Source organism: Puccinia triticina, chromosome 6A (assembly GCF_026914185.1).
Source record: "Puccinia triticina chromosome 6A, complete sequence".
Taxonomy (NCBI): Eukaryota; Fungi; Basidiomycota; class Pucciniomycetes; order Pucciniales; family Pucciniaceae; genus Puccinia; species Puccinia triticina.
In genome coordinates, this window is record NC_070563.1 from 1,571,628 (window position 1) to 1,585,082 (window position 13,455).

Sequence of the window (13,455 nt, forward strand, 5' to 3'; positions counted from 1 at the left end):
TTTTGTAAATATTGAAGACATAGATAAAAGTGAAGAATATCAAAGTGAAATCTCAGTTCTTTTTCAAGTGATCAGATTTTTCAAGGAGAACTATCCAGATTTAATTGACTTACTCTTTGAACAAGCACTTGGAAAGAAATATGATCTGATGTATGAAAGCAGTCAATTCCATGGAAAATTAGATAACATCAAAATATATATGGAGGTAAAATTTGGGCCAAGAAAAACACCTCCCTTGGTGGTTGAATTCATTCCTCTCTGCAACAAAGGATCATCAATTGAACAACTGGGTGAATTGGAACTGATCTCAAAGCATATTGACCATATTTTCTTGGAACACAGCCAAGCCATTCAAAAGATCCTTGATGGTGATCAAGAGAATAGATATTGTGATCACAAAAGAATACCACACAGGGTTGAATCAATTAAATCCCGGATAAATGAATTAAAGGATGGATTAGCCATTAATTAATTTTTAGATGGTTTAGTTTGTACTAGTGGTGTGAAAACCTCACCTCTTGTGGGTTTTACAGGACCAGTTAGTACATAATACCAAGATTCACTAGCTAAATTTTCTCCACTGTCTACTACCCCCTAATTTTTCAGTGAAAATCAGGTACTGAACTCATATCTGACTGGGCAAGGTAAAATATGTTTTTATTTTCTCTCTATCCCTCTCTTCCCTCTAGTATCCATTCTTTTATGTAGGAAAGATCTGTGACTACACTCATTTCTGAAATTAGGCCCCGTTTGGAGCCAATATAATCCGGGCAATATATGAGTTTTTTTGCGTGACATCCTATGTGACATCTGATCAGGTCCGCCAAAACTTGATCAGATGTCACAAAATTCCAGATTATATTGCACAATTATATCGGCTCCAAACAGGGCCTTAATCTCCATTATTTTAGTTCTAGAAATTTTTCCCCTGCCTTGAGCCTGCTCTTCCATGCCCCTGACTTGAGGATTACCTCACTCCTTCCAAGTTTTTCTTATGCAAACTGATTAAGTTCATAATTGAAATTTGCACCTGGCTACCTTTCACCGGGGGGAAATTGTTGCACTTCCTACAGAGTGCCACACCGTAATTCCATCAGACTCAGTTACTGATGTGATGCTAGAGTTGACCATAACTCTTGTGTAACTTTCCACAGTATTGCAAGGGTAACTGTAGCATAATCTATGATCAACTTCTCTGATGATCAAATATCCAATTAGTGATCAGTTTTAGCTAGAAGTCTGCAGATGCAGGCGGCTATTCCACCACAAACTGATTCTTAAAAGACTGTGTACGCCTCCAATGTGTGAAAATCTGTGACTATGTTGTAGGCAGGTGGCCCTGACAAACTTAATGGAAACATTATGTGCCCAAGTCATGAAATGTCACAGGTGAAATTTAAGTAAGTTGGTTGGGGGGCTTGTAGCAACTGGCCCCAAAACCCAGCGTGCAGCTGTGTGATGGATTTCCACCCTGAGGTTCGCGCGAATGTCAGGGTGGACATCAGACAGGGTTCATCAACCATTCAAATCCCCTGCTCCCCGCACCCTGGATTCACTGTTTGAGACAAATCCCGTGCAATACCACCGGCTCTCCCTGAGCCTGACAGCCCACCATGGTTTGGTCCCGCGGGAATCAGTTTGGTTTCAGCACACACATATCACTACATTTTCACTGACAAATGTAGTAATATGTTTGCACGGCAGATCAGCTGCATCAGTTTGGTGATTTCCCAATCTTTCAGAACTTGAGCAAAACAGATTGGAGAGTTGCATTTGTCTTTGAATATCCTGATCATGACAACAGACACTGCTCAGATACTCTGCTTATGCCACACGTAACAGATGGGATTTACAGTAAATGAAGAAGTTGATTGGGTGTGCTGTCACTGTGTATGGCAAGGGGATGATCATATTGAAGTAAATTTTGGCTCAGATGGCAAGCGGCTTGGATAATGCAACAAATATATTCTGGTGTGGATGTACAATGACTTTCTTCTACCTTTCCTTCCCCATCTTCTAGTCCTTTGGTTGTTACAATCAAAATCAAATCTACCCAATAATTGTTAGATAAGACATCACCATGAGTTCAACAGGAGATGAACTCCCTTCAGGTATCATTTGCACATCACAAGCAGTTAAATTCTGGAACAGTTACTGTAAGAAATCACAGTATGGCACTCTGTGGGAAGTGCGATGGATTCTTCCCTGGTGTTTGGTAGGTGCAGGTACCTTCCCAAAAATATTTAATCAAATCACTGCAAATGGGGATGGGGATGGATTGTTTACAAACTCCAAAAGTAAGTTCAACCAGAGGAAACCAATATTATATTGGTCCCCCAAATCAATTTTATATTGGCTGGGCCCACTACTACATTAGAACAAAGGGGTTATGTGTTAGTGTGCCTGGCCAATTAGTGGTTTAACATTAAGCGGACCAAAAGGCACATCACAAAAAAATGGCAGCATCTCCCTTAACTGTACAACAAAACTACAAGTACAAAATTTCCTGGACCACTTGGCTCTTTGAGAAATTGGCGCAGAGCAAGAGCCAAGCGGTGACCTCCACTACTCCACAAGCGGTGTCTTTTTATACCTTTCCCCCCAATCCCAACTGACCATGACTTCTGCCTCTCTTTATTCCTTTTCCAAACCCATTATGTCTTGGCCACAACTGTGCACATTTCCTTTTGAATATCGTATCACATTGCTTACAAGAATGCAAAGCTTATTGCGTGCTCCAAATCTGGGAAACTGAGACTGTTTCCTGGGATGGTATGCTAATCTTCACCACTACAGCTTTTCCAAATAACAAACCCAGCCCTACAGAATATCACCAATTCCGGGATACTGAGACTGTGTCCCAGGATAAGATGTCTTCCCAGGCCCCGCCTATTTCCCGGAAAAGGACGCTCACCAATTCCAGGAGACTGAGACCGTGTCCCGGAATACGGGTGCCAATAATTGTACCAAGAGTGTGTTTGTCAATTCCGGATACTGAACTGTGTTGGGGCATACTATGTTTCCCCGGGCCTCGCCAACTTCTTGGAATAGGAAGTTTGCCATTTCTGGGAAACTGATACCGTGTCCCGCGGAATGTGTATGTACTCCCCAACAGGACCTCCGTCTGCAACACCTTCTAATTGGCTATTGGATCCCCTCTATTAATTTTTTTCCCAGCGGCCAAGCCAAAAAGCATCGAATTTCTCTGTGGATAGAGATGTGCTAGACCAAGCTCTTTGCTGTGTTTTGGAGTCCGGGTCTTGACACCAATTTTTCTTGACTTCTTGGGGTAATAAAATGCAAACAATTTAAAAAAAAACTTTCAAAATTAATATCACATAAACGGGCGCGGGGTGGCGCAGCCGCCCTTAAACCCTAGTATTATATTGGTCTGGGTGACCAATTTTATGTTTTTTACCTCTGGCTGACATAAAAGTGGGGGTTTTTAACTGATACAACCTCATTTGCTGTTACATAATTATAAACCCACAATTGTATCTGGCCTGTTTAAACACAAAAAAGACCCCCCCTTAAAGGAGGTGGGTAACTGCCAACTGGTGACTAGTACCATCTCTTCCCTGTAGGGTATTATGAGCCATAGCGGGGACTTCTGTATGTATCTAACCTGCCACATTCATGTTACAGTCTGCACATTCATAGTTCTGAGGTGTTTTTTTTTTTTATTTGTCTGTTTTTCCACTTCTTCTGCTTCCTTTCCCTCACATATTACACTCCATGAAATCTTGTAGTGAAGTCATCTGGAGCAGCAGACATGGAAGTCTTTTCCTCATCCTTCCATGAACTCACCACCACTGTGCTCTGCTGCTCCAGGCCAGTCTTTCATCTCTTTATTCTTATCTTCTTTTGTCTTTTATTTCTGAGGGTGCAATGAAAATCCTTCCACGAACTCACCATCACTGTATTCTGCTGCTTGAGCCACTGTTCATTGCAACACATAGTTTAAAAGGCTGGATATCCAGACAGCTTCTGTTAGCTTTGTGTATGAAAATTTTGCTTAATATCTCTAAAAAGGATGCAAGAAATGGGGGGCTATCCTGAAGAGACCAAGGATAGGACAAAGGAGCTGCCATGAGTGGTGAGGTTGGAAGAGGCTCTGACTCAATGATCATATTTCAAATATCAAGAGCAGATATATATAGAGAGACAACTAGAGAGCCCCCTTGCAAGATCCAAAGGGGGCCTAGACTGATTTAAAGTAGAAATGAAGGAGACATCTCACTTGAGATAGACAGTACACATCAAACTTGTGATGGAGAAGATACATCTCACTTGAGATGGAAAGACATCTCACTTGAGATGGAACATAAAATAGACATCACACAGAGTGATGGAAAGTTTTTAAACAGAGATAAGAGACTGTGAGCCAACAAGAGGTTCAGAATTCTGACACAAGGTCTTTAATAATAGAACCAGGAAATTCTTTCCATAAAAGAAGGCAGTGTAGCCTGTCTGATGGAGGGGATCCCTTCCAGAAGAAAAACTACCCCAAACCTTGCAGCAAAATCACATGTAGATTTAAACAAGGGGGTTCAGTAATGTCTAACCTGGGTCTTCTTGTGGCCCAGCTAAGTCAGCTGAATCCATCGTGTGAACAATTATAGTTATTGCCACTACAACGGATAGCTGATTCAATATGAAGCAGGATATATTATATTTGACATGAAATAGCTTGTTGATTGTTCAGGCGGCAATAGTAATACTTTTTACCAGGAAGGAAACCACTGATTGATAATACATGAGGTATACACTAGGATATACAGCCGTTGTGTTTCAGTAAGGTGATGATCTATAATATTGAGATGAGTTGAACTAGCTTTATAGATTCTGTAATCTTGCTCAGCGCTCAAGAATCAAGAATAGTAATGAAAAGTATGCATGAGGTGTTTTACAAAAATAGCAGGAAATCACCAGGATTGGGGTTATCTAGCATATTCAAATGTTGTAACCAAGACAGGCATCCTCTTGCGTCGATTCCCAACTAAGCCCAATGCCACGAAATCTGAAAAAATCAGGACATTAGCTCTGTGTCTTTTCTCAGCCGCTAAAATTAATCACGAACGAACAGGTATGACACCAGTGTCTAGATTACCCAAAGCTTTAAAGGTGGCCGGCGAAAGGTCCAACGATCCGTAAGCGCAGCTAGGGCACTAAAATATCATGGCTTTAAGGACGAACTCTTACGAAGAAGAACGGAACACGAGGAAAGTGAACTTCGCAGACAGGCTGGAATTACTTACCTCGTCTGTAACCTTAGCTTTCACGACCTTGTTATTCGCCTTGTTCTTGATGACCACAAATTTATGACAAGGGGATCCGTTCTTATACTGGAAATGAAAAGATCCAAAGTGATCAGCAACCTGCTGCATAAATTGCGTCCCAATTTGCTCGTGGCACTTACTTGGGGATAATTCATGGCCACGATGTAATCTGAATTAGAGTTCACATCACCGCATGCACCGGTATTCGGGATAAACCACGTTCCTTTACCGCTGTAACGGCGTTCAAGTGATCTTGTTTTTTCGATACGGGAAGGCCTTGAAACGCTGAAAAGAGCGTGATTGAAAAATGAGGCAAGAAAAGCTAGAATGAATGCTAAGCGTGCCATTATTTTGGGAGATGATACAAATAATAGATTGGCAAAAGATGTGATATGTCACAATGGGGAAGGGTTTGGATAGAGTATATCAGACGATATCTGATTTGTCTCGAGAAACCCGGTTACTATCAATATCAATCGGTCAGAAAAAGCTTCAGTCCTCTTAGGCCTTTGTGTTGATCAGGAGAGGTTATTCACCGGGCCAATTCAGGATGTAGTACTCTTGATTGGGATGAGGGTTTAAGCGGAAGTTGATTGTTGACTTCAGGCCGACAATCCTTCCAGGTTATATAGACGATCAAGATGTAGGTGACCCCAGGAAAACGCGTTCATGATAGGCGCCGCAAGTAGGACCCCCAGCCTACTCCTCCAGCCAGTAAAATTGAAAGTTCTCTTTCATTTCATGACCACAATGGGCATTACGTCACTGCTAGCTGGATATACAAAAGTATTTGTGTGCGGAAGTCAACTACCTTCCCGTTTGTTTGGTTGTAGGGCATCGTTTGAGATCGTTTGAGGTCAGAACAGCAGCTACGTATTTCAATCGGAAAAAGGCAGTAAGAGTTCGGCAATTTTCATTGTCATACGCCTTTCTGCTGTTACTTGCTATACGGCCTAAATTTTTATTATCTAATGCGTGAACCTGAAGTGATATAGCTGAAAAGTCAGCCCCTCGAAAGAAAGTTTTACTTCAACAGAGTGGAAAATAATTAACAGTTAATGCTGTGAAAGCGAGCTAATCGTACCGTAGGATGATAAACGGATTTGCAACCTTGGCTCCTTAGTGACAGGTCTTGTACTGAAACGATTTGCGAGTTTTTAGCTCGTAGCACATTCAATCGCAAGAGGCACATTGCACATAGGCAAAAACTTCTAGAATATTATTATTTGGACGGTGGGGCATCGCCACGAACCCCGGGTCGGCAAAACAGTGAAGGGTGGTAATGCCCGATCTCGAGCACATCGATTCGATTGAAAACTTCTCCAGCCGAATCGCCCGGCGATTGATCGATCGCTCGATCCCGAGATAAACCATCGAGAAGACATACTGAATTTTCGAGTAACATGGTAGGCTCATCATTGTTAGCATCAAGCTGGGACTTAAGAGTGTAAAAATAGTTCGTATGATGTGCCATTAACCTCTATAAACTCTTTCGATATCCAGAATGTTATTGCCTCTATCCATGACCAAACTACACTATTCGGCGCGAGTCTGTGGGTCGATGATAATGATGAAGCTCGCCCTTTATCTTTAAAAGCGACAATTGATTCGAGGCGACCAAGCTCTAACATTCGTCTAAGGGAAGGGAATTCCGCAGGTATCCTCGTCAAATTTATATTGGTTGAAGCTTTCAAAAATTAGTCATTGTCAATCAAAAGTGTAAATAGAAATCTTAGATAGCCATGGCGTAAAGGCGGCCGGGTGCTGGATACATTTGCCGCCCCAGTTCCGCAATGATGAGATGTGCAAACTTGGCCCTGAGCTCTCTCCCGTTTCTAGAAAGGACTGGCATGAATGAGGGGCGAACTATATGACTTGCAAGTTAAACTTATCTGAGAAGAAATGGAGACGACGCTGGAAGGGCTCAGAGTCAGAGTCATAGGAACTGGTGAAGCGTTCATCACAGTAGACGAACGTGCTATCAGCTGGCCATGCCCGGTCGAAACCCGAGATGTGAATAGAAAGTAGAGCGTACGCGTGGTCAATCGAAGCATTGGGTGATTCATTTTTATTTCAATTTTCTTGCTAGCTTGATTGAGTGCCTCTTCATCTGAGCTGGGGCAAGCAAGAGAGGCTGACTCAACAGATGGGTAGTGCCTAGCTTAACCAAGTCCCTTTATTGGACGCTCCCCCGAGGAGGGACTTCTAAGTTAGGGATAGTGCCTGCAAACGACTCGACCCGTTACTACGGCTTGCATAGGTGGGCTTGGGAAAACAAAGAATACCCCCTTTTCACCGAGGCTTTGGACAATAATGTTTTGAGAAAGTATTGGCCTTTACAGTCTCATCTACAGCTCAAAACGCGGCTGGGGTGTACGAGGTCTGAGCGCTATCTTGACCAGCAGACCCAAGCCAGTTACAGATTCATGGTAATGGCCACTGATGGCCAGACCGATAGGTATTTTTGTCTAGTCTGAAGTGGGCTGCACTGGACCAAAAGCTCAAGCTGACCATGTGCAAGAATTGTTGACTATGCCAGCTCATGTGTGACTCCCAAATATTTTGTTCGTCATAGGCCAGGGGTTCAGTGACTAAGATTCCAATCCGGTGCCCCGGAGCCGGATATCACCTACGACCCAGTCTCATCCTAGTCGTGTCCGAAATCTGGCCGGAGGTTTCCGGATCTCAATGTTGAATTTTTTGTTGAATTTCTTTCAAAAACACATCGAAAAAAGCAAGTCGAGCTACAAAATTAACTCGCGGTATGTAAATATATGTTTTTGCGGGTATTCCGCGATAGAAGACCCGATCGATTTGCAGGGGGTTTGCCGGGGTTTACCCGAAGAAAACCTCACTTTTTGGGGAATTTCTGCTAAATATTGGGAGAAATCCCGGTCCCTGACGTTTTTCAACATCCGACTGGATTCCAGATTTCTTCAGCTCCATCCCGAACCCGGCTCCGCTCTACGAGGTCCGCATCGGAACCTGAGTTCAGTCACGGGAGGGGGTCAAGCAAAAGTTGGCTGCACCAAAAGTGCGCAAACGTGACGCGGTTGCAAATGTATGTTGGACTGAAATGTTGTTTCGCAACAGGCACCCCCGGGTAGAAGCTAGTCCGTCAGTCCGACCACGCGAGACTTGCTACGGTATCCCGGGCCCAGGGGTCGTGTTTCGCGGCAACCACTGCCACGGCCACTGCCAGGCCCACTTGGAAGGCTTAGATGAATTAGACGTGAGCTTGGCTTCTGCCGACGTGGCTCGTGTGCACGTCCAGCGGTGCTGAAGCCGAGTTTTTGGATTAACCACCCCAGCTTGGACCAATCCGCACTACACGTTACGTCTGGTTATAGTATACTGATGAATTAACTATCGTTGCGCCGGAAAGAGTAGAGGGTGGTAAGTTGGCCTGGCAAGTATTGTAGCAGTGGCACCAGCGTGGTTGTCACGACTGTGGTCATGCTGTTTGTCGGGATTTGTGGAAGAAGGCTCTTTGTGCAGACAAGTAGAAGGGACAGAATATAAAATTGACACGGTTAGCACTCCAAAACCATTCATCCCACATTCCAAGTACCACCTCAAAGTAGTTTTCATTTCAACTGATTATTATTCTGATTCTCATTTATTATTCCTTGTACCTTCAACGTTTATTTAATTTATTTTAAAATAATTTTTGCGCTTAATTTATCGTGTTTATTCTTCCCCCTCCCAATCAACTTTTTACCTCGATTCTAAATATCAGCGCCGCGCGCTTTAATCAAGACTCAGTACACAATGCCTTCTACTTCTGTCATCACTTCTTGCACTGTTTTTGCAGCAATCACTTACTTGGCCATGGCGAATCCTCTCCCTCAAGGTTCAGGCAACATGGTCTCCAACCCTACCTATGTAAGTCAACTCACGCTCAATTCTCTGCACCGTAATTATTAGGCTTGAATCTCGAAGATGACATTAATTTCAATCAATCAAAGAATGGACAAGGTCCAGTTGCTTCAGGAATGGGAGCGGGGAGCATGGATTCGGCAGGGATGGGCGGGAATGCTATGGGCAGCATGGGAAGCGGAATGGGAACACCTCCAAAAATTCCAACAGCATCAACGTCCAATTCAGCATCACCTCTACCAAAAAGTCAAGCAAGCATGAACATGGATACCAGCGCTATGTCCGGAGGGACAAAACCTGCCAACAGCATGTCACCCAGTCCAAACTCAGCGACTAGTCGCCCAATTACGGCCGGAGGAATGGATGTGAGTCCTGATAATCTGTTCTATTCCTTTCTGATGTTACAGTATCTTACTTGCGCATGTATAAATACTAGCAATATACCCCGCAGAAGAACCACACCAGTTACACGCCAGCCGCAAGCGAAATGGGCTCCTCGGGTATGGGCACTGACTCGTATGCTAGTGGAGCAGGCATGTACGGAAATAATAGCACAGGATCAAATGGCTCTCCCAACGTAAGCCAAATTTTAAATCACCAGTAACAGATAGGCGAAATCCCACTTTTTTAGCATCTGACATAATCTGCAACGGTTTTTCTTCTTGTTTACAGAAACATGTTCCTGGGACTGGAAATGCGGTTCCAACTGGATCATCTAGCTCTACAGGTCTCAGTAGCTATTTGCTTGAAGTTACGGGGGTAGCAATCGCTTTTGTTTTGTTTGCTTAGATTTTTTTGTACAAGCAGCATGGATGATGGTGTCAAATTCTGAACGGAATACGATAAAGTCTGTGTATTTCAACATAGACTAACAGTTTTATGAATCTCAATGAATAATTTATAGGAAAAAAAAATTAATGTTCGGATATTCTCTACAATATGATGAGAATTGTAAGCAGTTTGGGATTTCATCTCAGTACATTCAATGTACGACCAACATCCAGGCTCTTTCTGTTAACTATTCTACGAATTTTTCGGTTCACCTCTGCTATAAATGACAAGCTTGGGTCAATCCCAAGTGATATTCAAATGTCCATGAATCTGCTGCTCTTCAACCAAGACATCTATTGTTCAGTAGTCAATTTTTCTTCCGTCCCATAAATTAATAGGAAAAAAGGAAGATTCTCCCTCCTGGTTTTCCTTCTCTTGGAGAACTTAAACCGTATACTGTTGCAGACAATCCCATAATTTTTTCACGGGGTAGGTTCGGAAATTTTGACCTTCCCGCAGAGCGGGTAGGGCTCCCTAGCTTGACGAGAGCTCAGGAATTCACGGGCGGAATATTGATGGACAAAATATTGGTGTGTCAGTTTGCCAAGGACCACTCCGACTGGGCCGACTACCCAGTACAGACAAGGCGTGAAAGGTATTCAAGTAAACTGCATTTTATTGCAAGAGAAAATAAGTAAGGAATGGTTGTTGTACAAGTTTCGTGACTAGAAGTATCGAAAAAACTCATGATAAAAGCAGTTACAAAATGGTAAAATTACAAGATCCATGAGAGAAATTTCCAGGAAAAAAGGAAAAGGTTGGAGCTAATTCATCTAGGTCCAACTTGGCCTTTGGCGTCCGATTTTGGAAGAGAAGGAGTACCGAAATTTCGAAGGGCAGGATCCGCTTGCATCCGCAAGATCACAAGCCTGGGGTGGTCGACTGAAGTTTGCGGAGAAAATTGGTTCGCAGCCATTACTTTCAAGGAAACCATTTTGGCCTCAGTGTTGATGTAGAGGTCTTTCTTTGACTCATCGCGAAGATAACGTTGGTAGGCTGGAGTTTTTGAGGCAATCTCGTGAACCATAATCATGCCTTAAAATTTGTAAGTGAGCACAACTTTGGGTAAGAATGCGGGAAACATCTGATAGTCGTTAGAATGAAAGATAAATACTCACGGTAGATATTGGACGCGTCAGATCGAGTAGAATCCGACATATCGCAAGATTTCACTGGAGATATTATTTAGGTAATTCTGGAATGTTATCAGACATCGAGGATCAAGTTCAGTCAGCTTTAGGCCTGGTATGTGAGATTTTTGGCGAAAGAGAAGACAAAAACCTTGCTTACCTCGAGCCTTGGAGGGGAGGGGGGGGGGGGGGGGGGGGCTGAGGGGAGGGGATGGGTATACTGGAGTAGTTGGGCGGTGAGGGGAATCAGAGGAAGGGCGGAGTCTGGCCTATTTATAAGTCTTCATCTTATGCTGAGCCTAACTACTGCTGCTTCCCAATTATCGATGCTGCTCCGCCATTGAATGTCCAATGCTGAACCACAAAGGGGCTGGACGAGACTGCCGCCCACGTGTATTACAGTGAAAAGGCTCAGCAATTCGGCTTTGGGACACCATAACCTTAGGCTGTTGGATCCAGCTTCAAAGCATTTTCATCAGCGCGTTCAGCCATGGACACGATTACAAGCCAGCTTCTCCTCCAACTAATTTCAAATGTCAGGCCTCCTCAATGTTTTTACAGTCATATGTCGGGGACTGATAGTCAGATAAATGACGCCAAACATGAGCAAAAAATATGCAAAGAAGAGTTCAATAGTGGACCAAATCCTTTGGGATCTAGAGGAAGTTGTGTAAAGCGAAGGCGAATAACAAGCGATTGATACCCACGAAGGCATTGCAGTAAGCAGGTCATCATGACATCTCAAATCATTTTAAATATTTATCAAGAAAATTGCAAGCTTAGCACTACTTGGCATATAATCCGCTCCAAGGGCTCGCATGGAAAGATCGGCAGACAGAGTAACGGGGTCATCTTTGACAAATCCCATGAAGAACAATTTTCAGCAATATACTCGCCAGTAAACACATCATTCCTCCTGCCAACTGGGTGTATCGTTTAACCGGGATGTCGCCAGGCGCGCCGGGGCACCCGGCACCTTGCGCAAGCGGCCATGGCGAAGAGACAAAGGGTGATGATTAATGCAGAAGAGCCGAGGATAATCACGTCAAAGCGAACTTCGAGATGAAAGTCCGTCGGGACTTCGGGCCCTAACTTAACTAAGTCCCTCCGGAGGGAGGCCCTCCGGTAGAGGCGCTTCGCGCCCCCACCTTCGGACTTAGTTAAGTTTCCGCCAGGGGCTGCCGGAGGCTTGCTTCGCCAGATCACAGCCTCCGGAGTCCGCAGCAGCGACGGACTGACTGGGTGAAAATTTTAAGGCTGTAACCCGGGGTTCGGGACGGGGTGAGGACCTCATCCCGAAGCACAGACCCCGTGAAAAGCGGGTTTCGGAGCATGCCCCGGGTGAATACCCCAAAAAAGGAGATGTGTTGCACCGGCTCGTTGCTGGCCTTCATGGCATGGAATTTCACATTGCAATGTTGGGTAGTATCGTGCATTTTCTATGATTTGAAAGTCAAGCAAAATCTAGTCTTAAATAGATTTTCTATTCCTCATGTTTCACCCGACTGAGGTTTTTCCCATGGGCATCGGTCAAATGTATTTAACTTGTCTGCTTTGACAAGACAAAAGTTTCATATGTCTTGAGTCCTCGACTTGCCTTCCCTATTCCTCCGAGTCCAACTATAGCTAATATTTAATACTTGATCTAGTCTTAGTTCTCAACATCACCTTAAAATGAAGCGACCATCCACTGATTTGGGTAGAACTCAGCCCTAACATCCGAGAAACCAGGCTCCTTCATCCTCTGTGTCCATACCATCTACACCATCAACCCTAATTGAAATTGACGATGTCAATAGCAACTGGGAGGATTCTTCTAAAAATGTTGGGCTTAGGCAAAGTTGGGTGTGGAATCACTTCGAAGTATCCAAGGACGGTACTCAGGCTGTTTGTAAGGTTGTTAAAAAGGGTGGTAAAGCTTGTGGCACTACTTTGAAGAAGGACAAAAGTGGAAGTACTAAAAACTTCCACGGCCACTTACTTCAAATCCATCAGCTCGTCAATCCAAAGATTAGTGAAAAGATGAAGACCCAGGTCGACATGAGAAAATGGGCCAAGGAAGGCACTGTGAACCCAAAAGTAAGTACTTTTTCTATCCTCATATTCATTCTGCGTATTTCTAAGCTAATGAAGCATTGATTTGCTTTCCAGGTTGAGCTCAACAGTGAATCATTTGTTGAGATTGTGAAGCCTGTTTGTAGTCTTTGTATGCTTGTATGTAGATATGCTTCTACCAAGCAGCCCATCACTACTGTCTACCGGCTTCTCACCTGGCCTTCTTCTACTCACTGAATCTAATCTATATCTTCACTGTCAAGCCCCTGGCCCGTGATCAC

General features: G+C 43.8%; 3 protein-coding genes across 3 annotated transcripts; 1 reads left to right on the forward strand and 2 right to left on the reverse strand.

The window, feature by feature from the left end:
• Nucleotides 1-4,999: 4,999 nt before the first annotated feature.
• PtA15_6A201 (uncharacterized protein) lies at nucleotides 5,000-5,626 on the reverse strand (the record flags this gene model as incomplete). Its single annotated transcript, XM_053169882.1, has 4 exons — nucleotides 5,000-5,020; nucleotides 5,085-5,168; nucleotides 5,259-5,345; nucleotides 5,420-5,626. 4 exons carry the CDS (start codon nucleotides 5,624-5,626, stop codon nucleotides 5,000-5,002), a joined length of 399 nt encoding a protein of 132 aa, XP_053021128.1.
• A 3,424-nt stretch (nucleotides 5,627-9,050) lies between these two features.
• Nucleotides 9,051-10,055, forward strand: PtA15_6A202 (uncharacterized protein; the record flags this gene model as incomplete). Its single annotated transcript, XM_053169883.1, has 5 exons — nucleotides 9,051-9,164; nucleotides 9,248-9,523; nucleotides 9,595-9,735; nucleotides 9,831-9,917; nucleotides 10,026-10,055. 5 exons carry the CDS (start codon nucleotides 9,051-9,053, stop codon nucleotides 10,053-10,055), a joined length of 648 nt encoding a protein of 215 aa, XP_053021129.1.
• A 703-nt stretch (nucleotides 10,056-10,758) lies between these two features.
• On the reverse strand, nucleotides 10,759-11,147 carry PtA15_6A203 (uncharacterized protein; the record flags this gene model as incomplete). The annotated part of the gene is made up of 2 exons (XM_053169884.1): nucleotides 10,759-11,024; nucleotides 11,108-11,147. The coding sequence occupies 2 exons, from the start codon at nucleotides 11,145-11,147 to the stop codon at nucleotides 10,759-10,761; spliced, it is 306 nt and encodes a 101-aa protein (XP_053021130.1).
• Between the last annotated feature and the right edge of the window lie 2,308 nt (nucleotides 11,148-13,455).